Raw genomic sequence first — 23,224 nt, 5'->3', positions numbered from 1 at the left:
CAATGGGAACTTTCCCCGGCACAGATTAGAAGGTTTTTTGTATTTGATACGAATGGCTCTGAGGCGAATACAGATAACGTCCTGAAATACGAATTCCGTGTCATTCTGCTTCATTCCAGTTGCGTATTTTATGGAGGGGCGGAATAGCAGCCAGCTGTTGTACCACTGGTCCAAGTCACTGGACCCCACGGTGAAGAGGGGACCTTGGTCACGAGCAGAAGATGCGGTAGGTTCTCTCTGGCTGTCAGCCATTTCTCTCTCTCGCTCCCCAAGCTATGTACCAAAACCAGGCAGAGGCCATGGACCACCTGGCAGTACTGGCTAGTCCTCTTCTCTTAACCACACAACCCCCACCCCCGAATAAACAGCTTTTGTTTCTCTCCTCTTTCTGCACCCCCCCCCCCCTGCTGGTGCTGCCCTCCAGTACCTCAACCAAGCGTCCATTTCCTATACATGAACCAGAACGGTAGGTATTGGTTGTCCATTCAACCGTGAGGAACCTCGCAGCCAAGCCTGACCCTGACCTTGCCCAGCCCTGTGCTAACCTGAAGCCCACACCAAGGATGGCAGTCAGGAGCAGTAGCCCTCGCCGTTGTCTGTTACCACCCCCCTCACCACAACCCAGGAGTTCTGATGCCAGTTGTATTATCCAACTTAACACTGAATGGTGTCTGGGAATGTCCAGGTCTGTGTGGTTCTGCCACGCTCGGGCTTGTACATACCATCTCAGCCATCGGACAAATCTTTTTAAAATATCTCCACACCTAAATCCACGTGGATAAGGACATAAAAAGTTAAACTTAGTTTTGTGTTTAGAGCTATACAATACACAAGCAGGGAGGTAATGTTGAACAGGTACAAGATCGTAGGCTGCAGTTGCAGTATTGTATACTGCTTTGGGCCCCCATTATAGAAAGGGCATAAAAGCAGTGGAAAAGGTGCCGTGTAGATTGACCAGGCTGTTACCAGAGATTTGGGGGGGTGGTGGTGGTCAGGGTTATAATATAAATTGTAATGGATTGCTCCCACTGGGTAGTGAGAGGTTAACAGGAGGGAACAAATTGATGGTGACAACAAGAATTAAAGGGGAGGTTACACAGGTCAGAATGTGGAATCCTCACAAACCGTTGAAACAGATTTCATTCTTTTTAATAGGGAATTGGTTGCTTGAAAATAAGACATGTTAAAAGGTATGGGGAGTGAGCAGGAGAGTCGGATTAGACTGGGTGGGATATTAAAGGGTATGGGGAGTGAGGGGGAGAGTGGGATTAGACTGGGTGGGATATTAAAGGGTACGGGGAGTGAGGGGGAGAGTGGGATTAGACTGGGTGGGATATTAAAGGGTGTGGGGAGCGAGGGGGGAGAGTGGGATTAGCCTGGCTGGTTCATGGAGGAAAAACAACTGCACAGACTTGGGCCGATTGGGCTGCTTCTGTGGGGTAATATTCTGGTTCTTTTGTTTTCCAGCTCCTCCTGAAGGCAGTGGCGAAATACGGAACCCGTGACTGGTTCAAGATCCAGGAGGGCGTTCCTGGGAGGGTCGATGTTCAGTGCAGAGGCAGGTCTGTTTTTGCAGAGCTGCATTTAGAATCTCAAAGCCAGGGCGGGAGGGAAATCGGGGCTCATGTCACAGCTTCTGATCGCTACCCTGAGGGTCTCAGCAGGTTATCTGACTGTGTTCGACATGCCTAGGAGCCTAGAGCCGGTTTCCCCCCACCCAACATCCACGTGCACTTTCCAATTGGGGTCACCAAATGGAGATTGGGAGCAGTACATGGCACTGAAGCTTCCTCCTCTCGTCAGGCCCTCCCCCAGCTTCTTCCCCCAAGTCTGGGGCATTGGAGCTGATGGCGTGTCCTTCGTTGCCAATCGGGTTGAGATCAATAATCTCCACACGGATCTGGGATCAAACCTCAGCCCTCCCGAGCCTGCAGCTTGGTTACACGCTGGGCTGTCCCTTTCGCCAGTTGAAACTGGCCCTGTGATTGACTGGTGGTGGGTGAGACAAACTGTCCTGGTTGGGCCCGGGAGGGGGGACAGACGTTGTGTTAACCAGTTGTGGTCGATTTTAAACAAAGGATGGCGGCAAATCATGGGGGCAGGGCCTCGCGGACCGAAGTTGCAGGCCAGGCCGTGACTACCTTCAATCTTTTACAGGTTCCTGAATGGCTTAAATCGTACGGTGCGGAGAGGAAAATGGACACCAGAGGAAGAGCGAGATCTCAAAGCGCTGATAGAGAAGCATGGAGTTGGTAAGAGATGAGACCCGCACGTCCTAAAGTAGTGACTCGCTCAGGTACAGGTGTGTGCAGCCCCCCCAAACTGTACCTCGCCCAGTTGGCCCCTTATTCAACTGCCAATGGCTGACAGCGGAACCTGGTCCTCTCATGCAGAGGTCACTATATAGCTATCGGGAACCCGTAGAATAGAATTGAAGAATTTATGGCACGGAGGGGAGGCCATTCAGCCCATCGTGCGTCTGATCGAGCGAATCATTTAGTCTCCGGCCCCTGCCGTTTCCCTACACCCTTTTTAATTTTTCTTCAAATATTTATCCATTTCTCTTTTAAAAGCTGTTATATATTCTGCTTCCCCGGCTGTACCTGGTCAGGCATTCCACGTCTTAACAACCCTTTGCTTTTATTTTTAAGAATTCTCCTAACCTCCATTTTTTTTTTTGGCGATCTTAAATTTATGCCCACGAGTTAATAACTCACCAACCAGTGCCAATCGTTTTTTCTCAAAACCTCATTTTAAATACCTCCATCAGATCTGTTCTATTGAAACGAGCCCCCGTTCCTTGTAAGTAAAGCTCCCTCACCACTGGTGTCCTAGAGAATCTCTTCGGTATCCTCCCTAAAGTAGCGAACCCAACATACAAGATCTCCTGCATGTCCTTTATCACCACGCTCCATTAAATCCTCAACAAACTCTTTAATTTGTCAGACACGACTTGCCTTTAACAATTCCTGTTCTGGCAGTTCTTAATTCACCCATATCTCCCTAATCTAGTATTAACTCTATCTCGAGTCACATCCTCAAGAAGTTTGCCTGCTACTGGTTCAAACCTGCCCACAGGTAAGACACCAAATAAACAATTTCTAGCATTGAACAGCAAAATAAAGTGAATGAAAGACTAAAGTCGCTGAACATTCTCTGGGTGCTGAAAACGGCAACAACCTCCATTTCTGCCGCTGTCCCCGTGCGCTGGTGGATTCATGAAAACACTTCACGAGGTGGGGGGAGAACGGTGGGTGCTGAGAGTGTGGGGGATGGTTTTAGGGCAGATGGGACGAGGTTGAAGAAAAGGGCTTTTTGAAATCAGGGAGGGAGGTGGTAAAGCGGAGGGTGGTACAAAGAGCAACTGCATAGTGACCCCAAAGGGGGACCTCTAATGGAGGAGTGGAGGGCGCATGTGGACATCGATGGCCGGAGGAATTAGGCACGGCTACGGAGGACTTTGAATAGTAACCACAGCGACGGCATTGAAACTGATCACCCGGTTTCAAAAGTCTCGCTCAAAATATGAGGGTTGATCGGTCTGCAGCTGCTCAATAACTGGGAAAGCACAAACAGGGCCCCAATGGTGTTCCAGGAACCCCAACCACCCAAATGTGACCAGAATATCTCCCGCTGTTACTCCAGCTCAGTAACTTAGGGCTGGAGACGCTTCCTGAAATTGTGACTGCCCTGAATGCTCAAACTGTGGAGCAGCAAGTCTCACGGGGAAAGAGAGAGGGGGGGGGGGCAGGAATGGTACAGCCAACACATGCCCGAGTGACTACTGCTTGAGGCACTGCACTATGGGGCTCACGGTGCTGGTTTATTATATGGTACTGTAATCCCATGCATGGACTCAGCGCTTTGAATGTCTCTTTATTTTTGCAGGTAAGTGGTCCAAGATTGCTGCAGAGCTGTCGGTCAGAACGGAAACTCAGTGTCTCAGCAAATGGAAATGTATAGCAGGCCTTCGGGTAAGAAGTGCGTCTGTACACAGTGGGATCTCTTTGCAGTTAGTGTACTGAAAGTTAGCTTGTAGTGAAATCCTTCGCGTCTCTAACGGTGTACCGTAATGATGTTCCGGATTTTCTTTGCCCCACCATCGGCGGCCGTGCCTTTAGCTGCATAGGCCCTAAGCTCTAGAATTCCCTCCCTAAACCTCTCCACCTCTCTCTCCTCCTTTAAGGCACTCCCTAAAACCTACCTCTTTGACCAAGCTGTCTTAATATCCCCTTATGTGGCTCGGTGTCAAATTTTGACTGATTTATGCTCCTGTGAAGTGCCTTAGGACGTTTTACTACGTTCAAGGCGCTGTATAAATGCAAGTTGTTGTAGTAGACTGTTCCTATTGTGATGAACATCTGGGCACTGCTCTTCTGTTGTTGGGGGTCTCAGATTAATGGAAGTCTCCATTCCCAAGTAATGGTCGATCGTTTCCTGAAATGGTCCTCTGCTCATTACACCTTGCCATTGACCCAGTGGATGAATGAACCACCTACACTTGTATCGACCCATACAGCCCAGAGGGTCTCATTCAATCCTTCGTCTGTGCTGAGTTAGCTGATGTCAGCTACGGTGGGGGTAATTGGGCTACAATTGGCCCAGGCACCCCTGGGTTAGGAGGGGGTGGTGCAAACAGCCAGGGTTCCTGCATTTTGATTACTGTGTAGTGATATTCTACACCCCCCCCCCCCCCCCCCCCCCCCACCCCCAAAATCGCCCCAGCAACACTGAGACCGGGCTAAGATCAGCTCAGTACTAACTAGGTACCAACCAAAGACCTCTAGGTCTGGCTCTACACAAAGCTGATAGCAGCTGCACGGCTGGCAGAGCTGGGCCATATTTTAAATATGTATGTGTACGTTTATCGGTCAGCAGTGAGATTTGATGAGAAACCCCCACGTTGAAAAAGACTCGCATTTTTATAGCGCCTTTCATGACCTCCGGACTTCCCAAAGTGCTTTATAGTCAATGAAGTACTTTCGAAGCCAATTTGCCCACAGCAAGGTCCCACAAACAATAATGTGACAATGACTAGATAAATCTGTTTTTACATGTTGGTTGAGATAAATATTGGCCAGAAGACGGGGAGAACTCCCCTGCTCTTCGAAATAGTGCTGTAGGATCTTTTATGTCCACCTGAGGGGGCAGCCGGGGCCTCGGTTTAACATCTCATCCGAAAGACGGCACCTCTGACAGTGCAGTGCTCCCTCGGTACTGCACTGGGAGTGTCAGCCTAGATTTTGTGTTCAAATCACTGGAGTGGGACTTGAACCCACGACCTTCTGACTCGAGGCGAGAGTGCTGCCCACTGAGCCATGCCTGATACAGAATGAAATTCATGAATAGTTCATGAGTTCGATCAGTTTCGCTCTCGTAGAGATACAACCGTGACTACGCTTCAAAAGTACTTTGTTGGCTTTTGGGCGTCCTGAGCTTGTGAAAGGCACTATATAAATGCAAGTCCTTTCTTTTCGAACACTGGATATTTAAACAATCAATCATTTTACTTTCAGTGCTACAAAAAGGACAAGACTAAGGGTCGGAGGAGGAGGAGGAGGAGGAGGAGAAGCGTTAAAATGAAATGGGAAAGCAGCACGGAGGAGAGTTCTGAGGAGAGTTCCGAGGAGGAGGATGTAAAGTTCCAGGAGGAAGAGGAGGAGGAGGAGGAGGAGGAGCAGCAGCAGCAGCAGGAGGATCCAGAAGAAGCTCAGGAATTGGAACGAAAGAAACGGAGAGTGAGACGGAGGAAGCCGGCCGAGTCGATCGTGTTGGACGTGGACCGCTGGGTCCCAGTTGTGGAGAACGAGGCGGCGGCTCCGGGTGAGAAACCTGGAGACTGCCAGGGTAGCAAAACTGCAACGGGGCAGCTCAAGGGCAGTTGGAAGGTCGAAGGTCAGAACAATTTCGGACGGCCGAAATCTAGTAAGATTTGGAAGAGTGTTGTCCCAAGTGTGAGCGAACAGGGAGAGAGGCTGAAAGAGGTGAGTGACCTCACGGAAGGAAGTTGGGACACTTTCCAAACTTACTTTGTTCTTAAATTATTCTCAACAGTTTTTTTTTACTATACATCCTGTTCATGTGTTGTGTATTTCTTTCAATTATATAAAATGGATCCTGTTATTTTGAATGTTAATGGTTGCCTGGAGGGATAATGTTTGCTAATAACGCTGATGATTTGGGAGAGGTGAAATTAAGACTGGCGTTCTGGGTCAGTCTCCTCTTTTACCTCCTCCTCTTCCCCCAAAATAATGTTTTCAGTGCTCGGTGGGTTAATAAGCTCACTCGGGCTCGTCTCCTTGTGTGACATTCAACCTGGAGAGTGAGAGTGTGGATACAGTGGTAGTAGGGGTTGTGTTACTGGACTAGTAATCCAGAGAACGGGAGTTCAAACCCCACCGTGGGCAGTTTTGACAATTTGAGTTCAGTTTTTAAAAAACTGGACGGCTTTGATACAACTGAGTGTCTTGCTATGTCACTTCAGAGGGCAGTTAAGAGTCCACCACGTTGGTGTGGGACTGGAGTCACACATAGGCCCAGACCGGGTAAGGACGGCAGGTTTCCTTCCCTAAAGAACATTAGTGAACCATTCGTGTTTCTATGATAATCCAACAGCTTCATGGTCACTTTTACTGAATTTAAACTGAATTCAAATTCTCAAACTGCGATGGTGGGATTTGAACTCTCGTTCTCTGGGTTACTGGTTCAGGCCTCAGAAGCCAGGTGAGGCTACTATTCAGGAAGAGTTGACCTACACCTGCCCCAGGCTGGTTGGGGAGGAGCGTGCCAGGAAGCCTGTGAGCAGCCTGCTTGCTTGGCTGGAGAGCGGTGGGTGTGGAGAAAGCTGCTTTGTAAAGATCTCCAGTAGTTTTCTGTACTCCGTTCCTTTTTTTTTTGCAGAGAGAATCGGCCACACAAGCGGGAGCACCGGAGTCAGACACACCTTCTGAACCTGTCCCGTGCCCGGCGGAGGGGGATGAAGTCTTGCAGGAGCCCCCGCAAACTCGAGGGGAGCGGAAGAAGGCGAAACGCAGGGCCTGCTCAGCGAGCCTTTCCGAGAAGAGCCTGGACAAGAGACTGCTTGTGGAGATGAGCCGCTGGACCGCAGCGAGGCCAGTCAGTCAGAGGGAAGGTGAGAGGCAAAATTCAACGACAGCTCTTGGCATGGGAATCTCGGGGGCTGTGTGTCGAGAGATTTGTCTTTTTGTAGAGGAAGGTAGGTTTAAGGTTTCAGGGCGATGACCATTCATCAGAACACTGACGAGAGGTGATCGACATGAAACATTAACGCCAGCTGCCTCTCTGCAGATGTTGCCTGACCTGCTGTGCCTTGGCTTATAGCTGAACTCGGGCTGTGTTTACTCACCGCAATGTGACTTTACTGTCTTAAAGGAGCAGGCACAGGTCTCCTTTAGCAGCAGAATAATATTGAGCTGTGTGGTACCTGACCTACCCTGAGTAACTTCACAGGCGATCTAGTAGAACGAAAACAGGAATTGCTGGAAATACACAGCGGGTTTGTCGGAACGTGAGAGAGAGATCTGTGTACGCTTCGGGTGAATTCTGATTGGCGTTTACACCAGAAAAGTTAATCCGGCTTTTCTCTCTTCACGTACCGTTGGAGCCAACTTTGTATTTCCAGCGTTTGTTCTTTTAACCTCGAGGCATTGTCTTGAAGCAGGGGTGGGGGGGGCGATAAAATAAGTCTAGCTGGCAGTGAGGGAGACGCAGCTCTTGCAGTACAGTCCTGCAGTTCAATGGAGCCGTACAGAGATTTATGTACACAGACGGTTAATATCTAAATGGGAAGCCATACACCTGGTGTAAGGACCACGGGTGCAGTAGGACTTAATATCATTTCCTGAAGCTGTTTCCTTCTCTCCTATCCAGTTGACATTCTACGTGAGAGACTGGAGGCGACTGGTTTAAGCAGTACGCCTGTGTTCACACTATTGATACAGGTAAGATTTTCTGTTTCTTTTTAAAAGAAGCGCATACCTGGGCTGGGCAGTATAGTGGGTCAGACACTGAATTTTAATGCCCAGGAGCCTGGGTTTGGGACCAGGTGAGACAGACTGGATGAAAATTTCCACTGTCTGTCTGGCAGCTGTCTACATGTCATGAGTTTGGGACAGCTCCCATTCCTTTCCAGGAAGTATTTGATGGGACAATGTAGAGGGAGCTTTACTCTGTATCTAACCTTGTACCTGCCCTGGGAGTGTTTGATGGGACAGTGTAGAGGGAGCTTTACTCTGTATCTAACCCGTGCTGTACCTGCCCTGGGAGTGTTTGATGGGACAGCATTGGGCCTAAAATTCAGCCCAAAAAAGTATATTTAAAAAACAAATTTGGATTCTTTTCTTTTACTTTAAATTTGATGTTTCTTGCCCCGAGTCTAAAGCTCATTCTTGTTGGTTAAAGTCAAGTGAGGCGGGTTCCCCGATGATCCCGTTGGTAAGGGCAGACTTTATCTTTCAGACCAGGAAGACTCTGCTTTGGTTCCCACTCTTCGCTGATAAATAGCGGGACTGCATTTGGCCTAAATACAAAAAAAATCAACCCCGGCTCGTGCTGTGGTCACCCAATGGCCCCTGCTGGAGGTGAATGCATGTGGACATCCAATGAGCAGGCTTAGCTGTGATGCCTACCACACTTGAATAGCCTGTTTATACTGGTGTGCAATATGGGTACGAGTGGCCAGCAGGAGTTGGCACTTTGAACAGGAAGGACACTAATTCTGCCTTTTGTGTTGGTCTAGGTGCTCCAGATTGACAAAGAAGGCTGCATGAAGATCATAAGAGACAAGGTAATAAGACTGAGATCACTGGAACTCGTCACAGCAACTTGGCTAAGAGACAGCTTGGTGCTGGAGTGCACGTGTTGGGGGAGGGAGATTTGATCCTTGGGCATGTGTTTGGGGGGTGGGGGGAGGAGCAGGAGGAGGAGGTTTTGTGCTGGGGCAAGTGTCGGGTCCCGAGTAAGATCCAAACCAAGTGATTCAGGAGTATAGCTGAGCCATGGCGACTGAGAGAGTCCCACATTCTGTCCCTGTACTGGATGATCTCGGCCAGGGCTATTGGGGGTCGCAGTTGGCTTCAGTGACCCTGGGCTGGCGGGAAGGGGGGGGGGGGTTGAAATGAGCCAGAGGCCCCTCCCTCACCGGAGGGCCGTCCAGTGACTCCTGCTGGAAAATGAACTTTTGTCGCGGCTGAGACGCCTCACACAGTCAAATAGCCCGCCAGCACTCGTCTACTGGTTGACCCGAGTGTGCGATTTTTCAGTAATAGTTTAGTGGATTTCAGTGGGTCTTTTTCTTTTAACAGTAATTGTCCGTAAATCTCCTCTCTGTACTAATGGGATTCTGCTTGTGTTGTGTAGCTTACTTTGAACAGGACTACTGTGTTTGGGGAAAGTGTGAATTATCAGTCAGCCCTCACCATGTGCTTTCTTGTCTCTTGTAGATGAACCGGGATGCTCAAAGGTCTTCAGGTACGGTATCATTTTTTGAACAACATCTATGAGCCCAAGCCAACTCTTTACTGTATATACCTGTGGGATTTTAATAGATATGCCTATTGTTTCCCCCCCCCACCAAAACCAGGGCACCTGGCTCCAACCAGGTGGGCTGCTCCTCTTCTGACTGTCACTGGACTGTGGGTCCCTGGATACTCGCAGGCCCCTGCTACCCCTCCCCCCGAATGGCCATTCTTCAGGTGCGATCCCAGGTGTATTATTTTCAAATGGGGATCCGCAAAGTCTTCAGATTTGTTGTTGCTGTAAACACTAACACATCCTGCCCTGCAATGAACCCACAGCTTTCCTTTGGGTAGTTGAATGTTATCTTGGGGCAGTGGCCCTTTTTCTCTTTTTCCGCCCCACCCCCCAGAAACCTATTCATATTTGCAGAGGGTCTCTACCTCTTTGAGACAGTGCATGCTACCGGGATATTTAACGATAGACCCCCGCCATGGCCAAGCCCAGCCCTCTCCTTGCTTGATGTCCACAGGCATGCACTTTAACTCAGCTGCCACTGGTCAGTGTGATCTCCTGACCTGCTTTTGATTGCCTGAGGGGGGGCCGGAGAGGAATTTTCCAGGGTATTTTTCCCTCTTAATGGCCCTGGAGTTTTCCTCCTTTTTTGCCTCTCCAGGGCAGAGGTGATTGGGGGGCGGGGGAAGAATTTAGGAAGGGGCTGCTCACGTTACTTCGGCCATCACAGTGTGGGGCAGGCTTGATGGACCAGCTGGTCTTTTCCTGCCCGTCATTTTCATATGTTCGTAAAAGAAAGAATGAACTTGCATTTATATAGCGCCTTTCACGACCTCGGGACATCCCAAAGCGCTTTACAGCCAATGAAGTGTCGTAATGTAGGGAACACGGCAGCCAACTTGCGCACAGCAAGATCCCACAAACAGGAATGAGATGATGACCAGATGATCTGTTGGTGGAGGGATAAATATTGGTCAGAATACTGGGGAGAACTCCCTTGCTCTTCGAAATAGTGCCAATGTGATAAATGACCAGATTAGTGGTGATGGTTGAGGGATAAATATTGGCCGCAGGGAGATCCCCACCTCCCCCCCCCCCCCCCCCCCCCGCTCATCTTCAAAATAGTGGCCGTGTGATCTTTTTCATCCACCTGGGAGGGCAGATGTGGCCTCGGTTTAACGTCTTATCTGAAAGACGGCACCTCCGACAGTGCAGCATTCTCTCAGTACTGCACTGGGAGTGTCAGCCTGGATTATGGGCTCAAGTCTCTGGAGTGGGACTTGAACCCATGACCTTCTGACCCGGAGGAGAGAGTGCTGCCCACTGAGCCACGGCCGACACCTTTTGATAGTAATAAGTAGCAGGACGCTGACGTGACGAGGTTTCTCCCTCCCTCGCCCTGGGATGCAGCGGCCAATTGTCGCGACCTCACCCCTCCCCTAACTGAGGTCATCTTGCAAAACCTGGTCGTTGTGATCGGTCCATAGCATTTACCAACGGATAAATTGAAGACGGGCAACTCCGGGGGGTGTGGGGGGAAGAGTGTGCAGAGGAGATTTACTAGACTGGTACCAAGGACGTGGGACTTCAGTTATGTGGAGAGACTGGAGAAGTTGGGATTGTTCACCTTAGAGCAGAGAGAAGATTAAGAGGAGATTTAATAGAGGTGTTCAAAATCATGAAGGGGTTTTGATAGAGTAAATAAGGAGAAACTCTTTCTACTGGCAAGGAGGGTCCGTACCCAGAGGACACAGATTTAAACTAATTGGCAAAAGAGTCAGAGGGAAGATGAGGAGAAATTTTTTTGCGCAGTGAGTTATGATCTGGAATGTGCTGCCTGAAAGGGCGGTGGAAGCAGATTCAATAGTAATTTTCAAAAGGGGAAAAATTTGCAGGGCTTTGGGGAAAGAGAGGGGAGTGGGACTAATTGGCTAGCTCTTTCAAAGAGCTAGCATGAGCATGTTGGGCCGAATAGCCTCCTGTGTTGTAAGGTTAAATGATTCTAATAGTTTAATTGTGGTTTTAACTTCTCATAACCTAAACAATTTCTCCTTTCTTGTTTCGTTCTCGATTGTCTTTATTTTTTCTCCCCCTAGAAAACAAGCAGCCTGGTGGGAAGGTGAGACGAGGCCCTTACCTGCGCAAAGTGAAAGACAACATCATCAGCATAGGGAACGGGCGGACCATGGAAATCAATCGGTTTAAGCTCTCCAGTGAACCTCCGACAGTCAAACCGAGAACCGTCCAGGAGATGCTGGCCGAGAAGCGAAGGGTCACCGCGCTCCGATTGCTGGGCGCCCCCCGGCAGTTGATTATCCAGCAGGCGGTGCTGGCACAACCGGCGGCATCGCCCAGTGAGGGTCCCGTCGGTCCTGCACCCCGAGAGTCTGAACAAACCCACCCAACTTCGCCGATTCACACCAGGGCGTCGAGGAGGGACGTGAAGCCTGTGGCCCCCTCTGCAGTCCGACGGTCCAAACGGGTGCTGGTGTCGAGCCAGCTCGCGGCAGCAGAGGAACCAGAAGCGACTCCACCACCGCCACCACAGTGCAGCCAGATCCAGCCGGCAGCCACGGCGAAACCAACGAGAAACCTCCAGCCGGCGTCCTCTAACATGAATGTAGCTCCCGTTAAGCCTGGCACAGCCAACCCCCGGGCACAGCGGTTACAGCGGATAGCCCCAGCCCCAGCCCCTCAGCCCAAGGGTGTGCTGGTGCCACTGATGCTCCCCAACTCCACCATGCCCGTCATGGCTGTTCTCACCCCCCAGGGTTTGCTGTGTATACCTCCAGCCACGCACGCAGGCCAACCAAAATCAAACAACCGGTCTCTGGCCGGCCAGGTGGCTCCCCATTCTTCAAACCAAGCCGGCGCCGCGGTCATTTCCGTGGTACCTCTTGGAGGAGCGAGCGGCACCACGGTTCAGGCACCGGCCGGCTCTATCCCTGCCAGCGGCGAGGCCAATTTGAGTGCTCAGTCAGCGGTCGACTGCCCGATCGAGTCGGTGCCCACCACCTCCGGCGCTAAACCGGCGCCAACGCTGCCATTGACTTCCCCCTCACCGGCAGTCTGTTCGTCAACCCCACCCTTGTCCAGTTCACTCCAGATTCGGCAAATACAAGCGCCTGCCCCCCCGGCTCGATCCGATGCTGGGTCGCTGACCCCATGTCTTCCCGTGCTGGGAGCCATCCAACAGCCAGTGGCCAACCGTGTCGACCCCACCGTCTCCGCTCCTCCGCGGACTGTGAACCTTAACCAGGGAGCCGCAGGTTCATGGCTGGTTACGTGGTCCGAGGTGGTTCCAGGTGCCGGGTGTTTGAGCACCAATCAGGGTATAAAACCCGGCAGCTTGGCCCAACATGAGAGAACCTATCCGCCCACAGCAAGATCGCAGTCCGACAAAAGTTCCATCGACTTTAAGCTCCTGTCTCACGAGCAAGAAGCAGTAATGAAAGACTGGCTACACGGGGAAGGTGGCATCCACGTGCCAGGCCTGCCCACCACTCTACCCTACTTGCCGCCATTTGCCTCGACTTTGAGAGCCTTCTCAAACCTCCTATTGCACAAGAAGGTCCTGGAGAGGAACCTGTCAGGCTTCATGCCAGCTGACGGGAGAGAGGCGACTGACCCTAAGGCGAGGCTCGAGACAGCCAGGGCCCTGGTGGGTGATCACCTGCAGAACAACCCTGCCCACCAGCTCCTGAAGGCCCGATTCCTCTCCGCCTTTACGCTGCCTGCGTTCCTAGCCACACTGCCACCGAGGGGGACTCGGACCACAGTGGGCCAGTCGACGGGAGCCCTTGGCCAGGAGTCTGCGGATGAAAGCGATTACGAGGACTGTACAGAAACAGATGGCGAGAGCATGGAAGACAGTGAAGGATCGGAGGAGCAGTGTGACACGGATGAAGTGGCCAACAGAGAGTTAAACCAGCCCTTTGAAATCTCCTTTACTGATCTGTCGTTTGACTGTAACTTGGCGGGCAGCCTGGTGAGTGAGAAAGCAGACATGTTCCTGAACTCTGCTGTCCTTTGTTTCCTTCCCTCCCTCTGTTCGAAAGGTGTTGAGTCCTCCTGCTAGTCTCCCTGCAGTCCCTCGCCCACATCGCCATGTTTCATTGTGTAGCCAGCGAGTGGCAATTGTCCACTTGCCCAGGCTAGTCCCGATCCCGTCCTCACCTCTGGTCCACACACGCACATTATTCCACCAGAGTGGGGTTCTTTTTCCCCTATTCATCCCCCTCTCCTCCTTCCTCCCCCTCCCTCTCTAGGGCATAGAGGCCAACTTTGTGACTCCAATTTACTGCCTCATGGATTGAGTATCTAGTCCTTTGTAAAGTGTTTTGTTTTATTCATTCTCGGGATGTGGGCGTTACTGGCAAAGCCGGCGTTTATTGCCCATCCCTGAGTTTCCCTGAGATGCTGGTGGTGGTGGTGGACTTTCTAGCGGTTTGATACAACTGAGGAGCTCGCTAGGCCACTTCAGAGTCAACCACGAGGGACTGGAGTCACATACAGGCCCAGACCGGGTAAGGACGGCAGGTTTCTGAGGAAAAAAGGGTGTAAAAGAAATGACAGCCATCCGTGGCAAAGTAAAGAAATTAAGGATGGTATCCAACTAAAAACAAGGACATATAAGGTAGCCAAACTTAGTGGGAGGATAGAAGATTGGGAAGTCTTCAAAAGACAGCAAAAAGTGACTAAAGGATTGATTAAGAAAGGGAAGATCGATTATGAAAATAAATTAGCAAAAAATATAAAAACAGATAGCAAGAGTTTCTACAGTTATATAAAAAGAAAAAGGGTGGCTAAGGCAAACGTAGGTCCCTTAGAGGATGAGACCGGGAAATTAATGGTGGGAAACATGGAGATGGCAAAAATGCTGAACAAATATTTTGTTTCAGTCTTTACGGTAGAGGACACTAAGAATATCCCAACACTGGACAAACAGGGGGCTCTAAGGGGGGAGGAGCTAAATACGATTAAAATCACTAAGGAATTGGTACTCAGTAAAATAATGGGACTCAAGGCGGATAAATCCCCTGGACCTGATGGCTTACATCCGAGGGTCTTGAGGGAAGTGGCAGTAGGGATTGTGGATGCTTTGGTAATAATTTTCCAAAATTCTCTGGACTCAGCAAAGGTCCCGGCAGATTGGAAAACTGCTAATGTAACAGCCTTATTTAAAAAGGGTAATGGGCAGAAGGCTGGAAATTATAGACCAGTTAGCCTAACATCTGTGGTGGGTAAAATTTTGGAGTCTATTATTAAGGAGACAGTAGTGGAACATTTGGATAAGCATAATTTAATAGGACAAAGTCACCCTGGCTTTATGAAGGGGAAGCCATGTCTGACAAATTTGCTTGAGTTCTTTGAGGACATAACGTACAGGGTGGATAAAGGGGAACCAGTGGACGTAGTGTATTTAGACTTCCAGAAGGCATTCGACAAGGTGCCACATAAAAGATTATTGCTCAAGATAAAGAATCACTGGATTGGGGGTAATATTCTGGCATGGGTGGAGGATTGGTTATCTAACAGGAAGCAGAGAGTTGGGATAAATGGTACATTCTCGGACTGGCAACCAGTAGTCAGTGGTGTTCTGCAGGGGTCGGTGCTGGGTCCCCAACTCTTTACAATCTATATTAATGATTTGGAGGAGGGGACCGAGTGTAACATATCAAAGTTTGCAGATGATACAAAGATGGGAGGGAAAGTAGAGAGTGAAGAGGACATAAAAAACCTACAGTGGGATATAGACAGGCTGGGTGAGTGGGTGGAGATTTGGCAGATGCAATACAATATTGGAAAATGCACTTTGGCAGGAAAAATCAAAGAGCAAGTTATTATCTTAATGGCGAGAAACTGGAAAGTACTGCAGTACAAAGGGATCTAGGGGTCCTAGTGCAAGAAAATCAAAAAGTTAGTATGCAGGTGCAGCAGGTGATCAAGAAGGCCAACGGAATGTTGGCTTTTATTGCTAGGGGGATAGAATATAAAAACGGAGGTATTGCTGCAGTTATATAAGGTATTGGTGAGACTGCACCTGGAATACTGCATACAGTTTTGGTGTCCATACTTAAGAAAAGACATACTTGCTCTCGAGGCAGTACAAAGAAGGTTCACTCGGCTAATCCCGGGGATAAGGGGGTGGACATATGAGGAGAGGTTGAGTAGATTGGGACTCTACTCATTGGCGTTCAGAAGAATGAGAGGCGATCTTATTGAAACATATAAGATTGTGAAGGGGCTTGATCGGGTGGATGCGGTAAGGATGTTCCCAAGGATGGGTGAAACTAGAACTAGGGGGCATAATCTTAGAATAAGGGGCTGCTCTTTCAAAACTGAGATGAGGAGAAACTTCTTCACTCAGAGGGTAGTAGGTCTGTGGAATTTGCTGCCCCAGGAAGCTGTGGAAGCTACATCATTGAATAAATTTAAAACAGAAACAGACAGTTTCCTAGAAGTAAAGGGAATTAGGGGTTATGTGAAGTGGGCAGGAAATTGGACATGAATTTAGATTTGAGGTTAGGATCAGATCAGCCATGATCTTATTGAATGGCGGAGCAGGTTCGAGGGGCCGATTGGTTTACTCCTGCTCCTATTTATTATGTTCTTATGTTTCCTTCCCTAAAGGGCATTAGTGAACCCGTTGGGTTTTTACAACAACCCGACAGCTTCACGGTCACTTTTCCAGATTTTTTTAGACTGCCATGGTGGAGATTTGAACTCTCGTTCTGTGGATTACTGGTCCAGTAACATAACCACTACACTCCCGTACCAGTGTTTAACGCGGGAGAGTGAACACTTGCACCCCACCATCCCAAAAAAGAAGTGGCTTGTGGGGGATCGAACCTCAAATGCGGGCAATTCACCTCAACAAGCAGTGACTTGTAATTTGAGAAAAGATAAATGAGTAAAGAGTTAAATAAGACCAGGCAGTGGGAGAGACTGCCAGTAATCGAGGCTGACACTAGGAATAAGGGAAGTCCTGGCCCTTTTCTTTCTTTTGTCACAGTGGCTTTTTAGAAAAGGAAGTGGGAAGAAAAAAATGTTAGTTATGTGTTGAACAAACGTTTGATTTCCTGATGATCAAAGCCCAGAGCAGAGTGGGTGGGAGGGAGCTGGAAGTGTTCTGTCCGATCCAGGGTGCGTTCTGCTCGAACGCTGCACTGGTTACAAGGTGTGATTGGGGGACAGGGGGAGCATGGAAGGGCACCTGGGGACGGGTTGGGGTTCGAATGAGGGAGGGGAACTAACTGGTGCAATCGGGTAGTGATCACGGGTGTTTCCGAGTTTGATTTGAATCCAGCCCATTCCAATGGTTTGAAAGGCGCCTGTGTGTGTTGGCTGTCGAGCTTTTTGGGCCAGCCTCAAACCAATTCTTGGATCCAAGACCACAGCATGAAACTATCTATAAATCTTCACTGTTTGACACATCTGACCCCTAGATTCAGCTGTTTATTGGCTGCAAGTTAGTGGAGTTGAGCAACCGGATGAATCATAGACTCATACAGCACAGAAGGGGGCCATTCAGCCTATTGTGTCTGTGCTGGCTCTTTGGGAGAGCTATCCAATTAGTCCCACTCCCCATAGCCTTAAATTTTTTTCCCTTCAAGTATTTATCCAATTCCCTTTTGAAAGTTATTATTGAGTCTGCTTCCACCGCCCTTTCAGGCAGCACGTTCCAGATCAGAACTCACTGCATAAAAAAACGTTTCCTCATGCTGCCTCTGGCTCTTTTGCCAATCACCTTCAATCTGTGTCCTCTGGTTACCGACCCTTCTGCCACTGGAAAGAGTTTCTCCTTATTTACTCTATCAAAACCCTTCATGATTTTGAACACCTCTGTTAAATCTTCCCTTAACCTTCTCTGTTCTAAGCAGAACAATCCCAGCTTCTACAATCTCTCCACATAACTCAAGCCCCTCATCCCTGGTACCGTTCTAGTAAATCTCCTCTGCACCCTCTCCAAGGCCTTCACATCCTTCCTAAAGTGCGGTGCCCAGAATTGAACACAATACTCCAGCTGAGGCATAACCTTAAAATTAGAGCTAGGCCATTCCGGGGTGATGTCAGGAAGCACTTCAGACAAAGGAGAGTGGGAATTTGGAACACTCTTTCCCCCAAAAAGCTGTTGAGGCTGGGGGTCAATTGACAATTTCAAAACTCAGATTGATAGATTTTTGTTAAGCAAGTGTGTATAAGGATTACGGAACCAAGGCCGGTAGATGGAGTTAAGGTACAGATCAGCCATGATCTAATTGAATGGCGGAACAGGCTTGAGGGGCTGAATGGCCTCCTCCTGTTCCCATGTTCCACCAGCACCATTAATACTCTGATCCTCTGCTGAAACAATTCCTCTTTCTGTTCAAGGTGACTCCAGTGGGTCATTGAACTGTCCAGTATGGTACTGAACCATGCACACAGGCCACAGAGGCCCCAGGTCAGTGCTGAGTTGGCTTATTTCAGCCAATTTGGAGCCACAATTGGCCTCTGTGCTACAGGGCTGTGGGAAAGAACTAAATCGAGCAGTGTTCCTGCTTCTGATCAACGTCCAGTGACTCCTGGTAAATCAGCATTGAGGATAGGATTGGATGTGATGCCCCCACAGTTGGATAGCTACTGTTGAGGATCAGGTGAAGAACTGCCCCCTGTGGCTCTCGGCCCACATGTGATTTTCACTGTATTTAAACCCTTTTTTTTTGTATTTCTAATCTAGCAGGAAACGATTGTTGAAGATCAAACTGCCCCAGAACCTTCCGGTGCCCCCGAGAGTGGGACGGAAATGCCGACCAGACGGAGCAGTCGTCTGAGGAAAAAGCCCTGAAAACCAGAGGATGCACCGGGTATTTACTTGTCAGCAGAAATTCTGGTGACTGAGTGTGAAACTGATTTAAAATGTTGCAATATTTCTGTGGCTTTGTGTGTGGTTGGAAAAGATTGCAGTTTAAGTTAGTGTCGTATGTGCTGGAGTTTGGTTCAAGTCTTGACAATCCAGGGGAGAGGTTTGTGTCTTGTATCTGCTCAGTAAAGTTCTTAGTACTGAAATAGGAGATTAGTGTAGTCAGTAGCAGATGATATAAACTCAAGGAGGCACTGAGGAGAGAGCAAGGCGTACAGAAAGAGCTTGCATTTATATAGCATCTTTCACGACCTCAGGATGGCCCAAAGTACTTTTGATGAACCTTTTATAAAACACTGGTTCGGCCACAACCTGGAGTATTGTGTCCAGTTCTGGGCACCGCACTTTAGAAAGGATGTGAAGGCCTTAGAGAGGGTGCAGAGGAGATTTTACTAGAATAATTCCAGGGATGAGGGGCTTTAGTTATGCGGAAAGACTGGAGAAGCTGGGGTTCTGAGGGGATGTGATAGAGGCATTCAAAATCATGAAGGGTCTAGACAGAGTAGATAGAGAGAAACTGTTCCCATTGGCGGAAGGGCCAAGAACCAGAGGGTATAGATTACGGTGATTGGCAAAAGAACCAAAGGTGACATGAGGAAAAAATGTTTTACTCAGCGAGTGGTTAGGATCTGGAATGCACTGCCTGAGGGGGTGGTGGAGGCAGATTCAATCGTGGCCTTCAAAAGCAAACTGGATAAGTACTTGAAAGGAAAAAACTTGCGGGGCTAGGGTGGGGGAGTGGGACTAGCTGGATTGCTTTCGCACAGAGCCGGCACGGACTCGATGGGCCGAATGGCCTCCTTCCGTGCTGTAACCTTTCTATGATTCTGTGAAGTGCAGTCACTGTTGTAATGTAGGAAACGCGGCAGCCAATTTACACACAGCAAGATCCCACAAACAGCAATGAGGTAGTGACCAGATAATCTTTTTTAGCGATGTCAGTTGAGGGATAAATATTGGCCGCAGGACACCGGGGAGAACTCCCCCGCTCTTCAAAACGGTGGCCGTGGGATCTTTTACTTCCACCTGAGGGGGCAGATGTAGTGGCAGAATTTAGCAGGCAGATATTCACGAACTCAGCAGCAAGAAGCAGAGAGTATGCAGCGGGCGATTAGTCCCCAGTGTGGGGTGGAGAGAATCTGAGCGTCAGTGGGCTATTTGAACATGGGGAGCATCACAGCTGAGCCCAGTCCTTGCCCGATAGCTACACTGGCCAGTAGGTGCTGCCAGATAATCACAAGAATTGTCAAATTCTGACAAGTAATTCATCCTTAGAGATTAGAGTTAATCCGTGTGTAATTTTTGCTTTACTGGCCAGTTTAAGTCGCTCCGCTGTTTCCTGTTCCCAGAATACCTTTGAATGGAACAGTTGATACTGGTGAGCACATCGGTCTTGGTTTGGATCCCCCCCACTTTTTTTTTTTCTCTCTCTCTCTCTCTCTCTCTCTCTCTCTCTCTCTCTCTCTCTCTCTCTCTCTCTCTCTCTCTCCTCCCCCCACCCCCCCCTTACTGAGTTAGTGGGAGGAAGCTAAAGGTTTTGGACACAGCTTTAGTAATAAAAATACAGTCAATCCATTTGAGATGGGAGGAGGCAGTGAGACCGAGTGAAGAAATGAAGTTCTCAACAGTGGAGCCAGCGAGAGTTGGCAGGTCCCCACTGGAGGCAGAGATTACAGAAGGTCAGTCGCTGTGTGTCCGTGCCCCCCCCCGGCGTTTCTATATATTCACCTTCTGCTGAAGTTTTCTCACTCTCCCCTGCCAAAATGTAATGAAAACTCTCTTAATTTCAGGAATGGTGGTCCCTGGGCTCATGGATTCCCTTCGCTTCGGGATACGTGTATTTTTTGGAGACTGCGGGGTGGAACGTGAGGAACAATACGAAGGAGCCTCTCCCCAACAACTCAATCTCTGCATTGATTGACGCGGATACAATGCAAACAACTGGAGGGAAGGGAAACACATTTAATGTTCAAACTGACTATTTAAAACCTTCTGCAGCTGCGACATTGTGTTCCTGTGGCCTAGTTTTGGGAGCTGTAAACGATTGATGTTTAGGGAGTTTCGGTGTGAGGTGACTGCAGAATTCTGCGGCTCCCTGCACCCAATTGTTCCTTTCTGTGTAATATCTGCGGCAGAATACAGCAGGTATTTTATTAAAAAATAAATTTTTTTTTAAAAATTATATGTGGTTTGTGTTGGACCCACCCAGCGGTGATCCAGAGAGGGCAGGGGGTTTGAGATCAAAAGGTGGGCACTGTGTCTTGGATGCCTTAAGATGGGACATTGGAATAGGGCACAAGATACCACTAACCGTCGAGCCTCCCGCTCTTCAAAACATTGTGACGAATTTTCTCAGCAGGATCATGGTCTTCCTCCCCACCCCCCCCCCCCACCCCCACCCCAAGGAGTGGAGTCTGCAGAAGGAGCTGGTCCTCGAAGTGATGGCAGTTCTGACACTTCAGCGCCGTTGAGAATGGACAGTGCTCTTCCTGCCAGGTCCTGACTCTTCCTACGGTAGGAGGTGCCGGCTTCCCCTCCGGTACCCAACCATTCTTCATGTGCAAACTCAGTGCGTGTCGGTGGGCTACTTGACATGGGAGAGCATCACAGTGCAGCTCAAACCTGTTCTAATTCCGCTGTATACACTTTCCAGCAGGAGTCCACTGAGTCCTGTTCGTGGCCAGGAGCTCCTGACTGACTGACTCTCTTTTCGACAGCACCTGCCACCTCCACCACCTAGAAGGACAAGGGCAGCAGGCACATGGGAGCACCATCACCTCCAAGTCACTCACCATCCTGACCTGGAAATATATCGCTCGTTCCTTCATCGTCGCTGGGTCACAATCCTGGAACTCCCTCCCTAACAGCACTGTGGGAGAACCTTCACCACACGGACTGCAGCGGTTCAAGAAGGCGGCTCACCACCACCTTCTCAAGGGCAATTAGGGATGGGCAATAAATGCCGGCCTTGCCAGCGGCGCCCACATCCCAAGATTTATTTATTTTTTTTAAATTCTCAAACCCCAGCAAATAAAAGAAAGTTGGTGTGTTGTGTAATCTTGGTGCAGCATTTTCCACTCCCTTCCCCCTCCAATTATCTCCCACTCCCACCCCGTCTTCTCCTGCACGCCCTGGATTCAGTTCCTCGCTTTGCTGCCTGTGCCTGTCCTCGTGGCAGGAGGTCAGAGCGTTACAGTCGAGCCCCGTCCCTGTCCTCCCAAGAGGGAAGGCCCACTCCAGAAGGAGTCATGGCTGGGCTTTTATTTGATGTTTGCTCCAGATATGATTCACGGTCTCTGACCTCTCCCTTCAAAGCAGAGTACACCTTTACCTGCTCGATATCCAGATCATTTGTACCCAGTTCAGGGATCTCAAAAAAAAAATCCAATAAATTCAGTAATCAAAGGGTTAAAATGAAGCAGGCTGTGAGGGTAAATGATCTAAACAGAAATGGAGAACTGGAAGGCACGTGTTCATTATCTGTAATCTCATGCTCACCCTTAATAGCGCGCGACCAGAAATAGTATAGACACGAGAAAGGGGCGGATAGAGTTTGTGTTAAATTTTTGTCTTCAATATCAGAGCAGGGAATCAAACACTGTTGCTCCCAGGGTAGGTACAGTACGGGTTAAAAACAGAGTAAAGCTCCCTCTACACTGTCCCATCAAACACTCCCAGGGCAGGTACAAGGTTAGATACAGAGTAAAGCTCCCTCTACACTGTCCCGTCAAACACTCCCAGGGCAGATACAGGGTTAGATACAGAGTAAAGCTCCCTCTACACTGTCCCATCACACACTCCCAGGGTAGGTACAATACAGGTTAGATACAGAGTAAAGCTCCCTCTACACTGTCCCATCAAACACTCCCAGGGCAGGTACAAGGTTAGATACAGAGTAAAGCTCCCTCTACACTGTCCCATCAAACACTCCCAGGGCAGGTACAAGGTTAGATACAGAGTAAAGCTCCCTCTACACTGTCCCGTCAAACACTCCCAGGGCAGATACAGGGTTAGATACAGAGTAAAGCTCCCTCTACACTGTCCCATCACACACTCCCAGGGTAGGTACAATACAGGTTAGATACAGAGTAAAGCTCCCTCTACACTGTCCCATCAAACACTCCCAGGGCAGGTACAAGGTTAGATACAGAGTAAAGCTCCCTCTACACTGTCCCATCAAACACTCCCAGGGCAGGTACAAGGTTAGATACAGAGTAAAGCTGTACACTGTAACATGATTGCTGTTTCTAGGATTCTAAATGGACTAATAATGTCGACCGTCACAAGCTGTTTCACCTTGTCCAGAACAGTGGAACCAGAGGACACAGCCTGCGCCTGAAGGAGGTAAATTCAAAACTAATCTACAGAAACAGTATTTCAGTGAGTGCCTGGTCCATCGATGCAACAGACTCCCTAGGGGGACGGCGAGAGCAGATAGTATTGATTCACTCAAATGCAGATTAGATAGATTTCTTTCAGAAAATGATATTTTGGGATACAGTGTGAGTAATTTGAGACATGAGGTAAGTGTAGTAGGCTTGGGAGGAACAGGATTAAGACAATCTGACAGCTTTGTGGTCACTTTCACTGATGCGAGCTTTTTATTACCGAATTTTTTTTCATGAATTCAAGTTCTCTGGATTTGAACTCTCGATAGGTTATTGGTCCAGTAACACTACCAAACCCATATTAATGTTAAAGTTACATTAAATGGACAGCTCTTTCAAAGTGCCAGCACAGGCACGATGGGCCGACTGGCCTCCTTTTCTTCTGTACAACTCCATGATTAGATCACAGTGGAATAGCAGTAAATGCTCTGTGAGGTGGCCACAC

At 49.1% G+C, this 23,224-nt stretch overlaps 1 protein-coding gene across 3 annotated transcripts in view; it reads left to right on the top strand.

Annotated features, from left to right (window-relative positions):
* snapc4 (small nuclear RNA activating complex, polypeptide 4) overlaps positions 1 to 22,730 on the top strand; it is a 44,383-nt gene extending 21,653 nt beyond the window's left edge. For 2 of the 3 annotated variants that reach the window (XM_067969984.1, XM_067969986.1), the window contains 13 exons: positions 120 to 226; positions 1,468 to 1,562; positions 2,158 to 2,252; positions 3,889 to 3,974; positions 5,517 to 5,984; positions 6,901 to 7,132; positions 7,891 to 7,961; positions 8,759 to 8,806; positions 9,462 to 9,489; positions 11,586 to 13,477; positions 18,209 to 18,335; positions 20,182 to 20,536; positions 22,643 to 22,730. In XM_067969984.1, coding sequence (XP_067826085.1) covers positions 120 to 226; positions 1,468 to 1,562; positions 2,158 to 2,252; positions 3,889 to 3,974; positions 5,517 to 5,984; positions 6,901 to 7,132; positions 7,891 to 7,961; positions 8,759 to 8,806; positions 9,462 to 9,489; positions 11,586 to 13,477; positions 18,209 to 18,316 — 3,230 coding nt within the window. In that variant the 3' untranslated portion in view covers positions 18,317 to 18,335; positions 20,182 to 20,536; positions 22,643 to 22,730. The remainder of the gene's footprint in view (positions 1 to 119; positions 227 to 1,467; positions 1,563 to 2,157; positions 2,253 to 3,888; positions 3,975 to 5,516; positions 5,985 to 6,900; positions 7,133 to 7,890; positions 7,962 to 8,758; positions 8,807 to 9,461; positions 9,490 to 11,585; positions 13,478 to 18,208; positions 18,336 to 20,181; positions 20,537 to 22,642) is intronic. The other variant, XM_067969985.1, reaches the window with a different exon arrangement.
* Positions 22,731 to 23,224: the final 494 nt, after the last annotated feature.

This window comes from Heptranchias perlo, chromosome 31 (genome assembly GCF_035084215.1).
Source record: "Heptranchias perlo isolate sHepPer1 chromosome 31, sHepPer1.hap1, whole genome shotgun sequence".
NCBI lineage: Eukaryota > Metazoa > Chordata > Chondrichthyes > Hexanchiformes > Hexanchidae > Heptranchias > Heptranchias perlo.
This window is presented reverse-complemented; position numbering and strand designations above follow the sequence as displayed.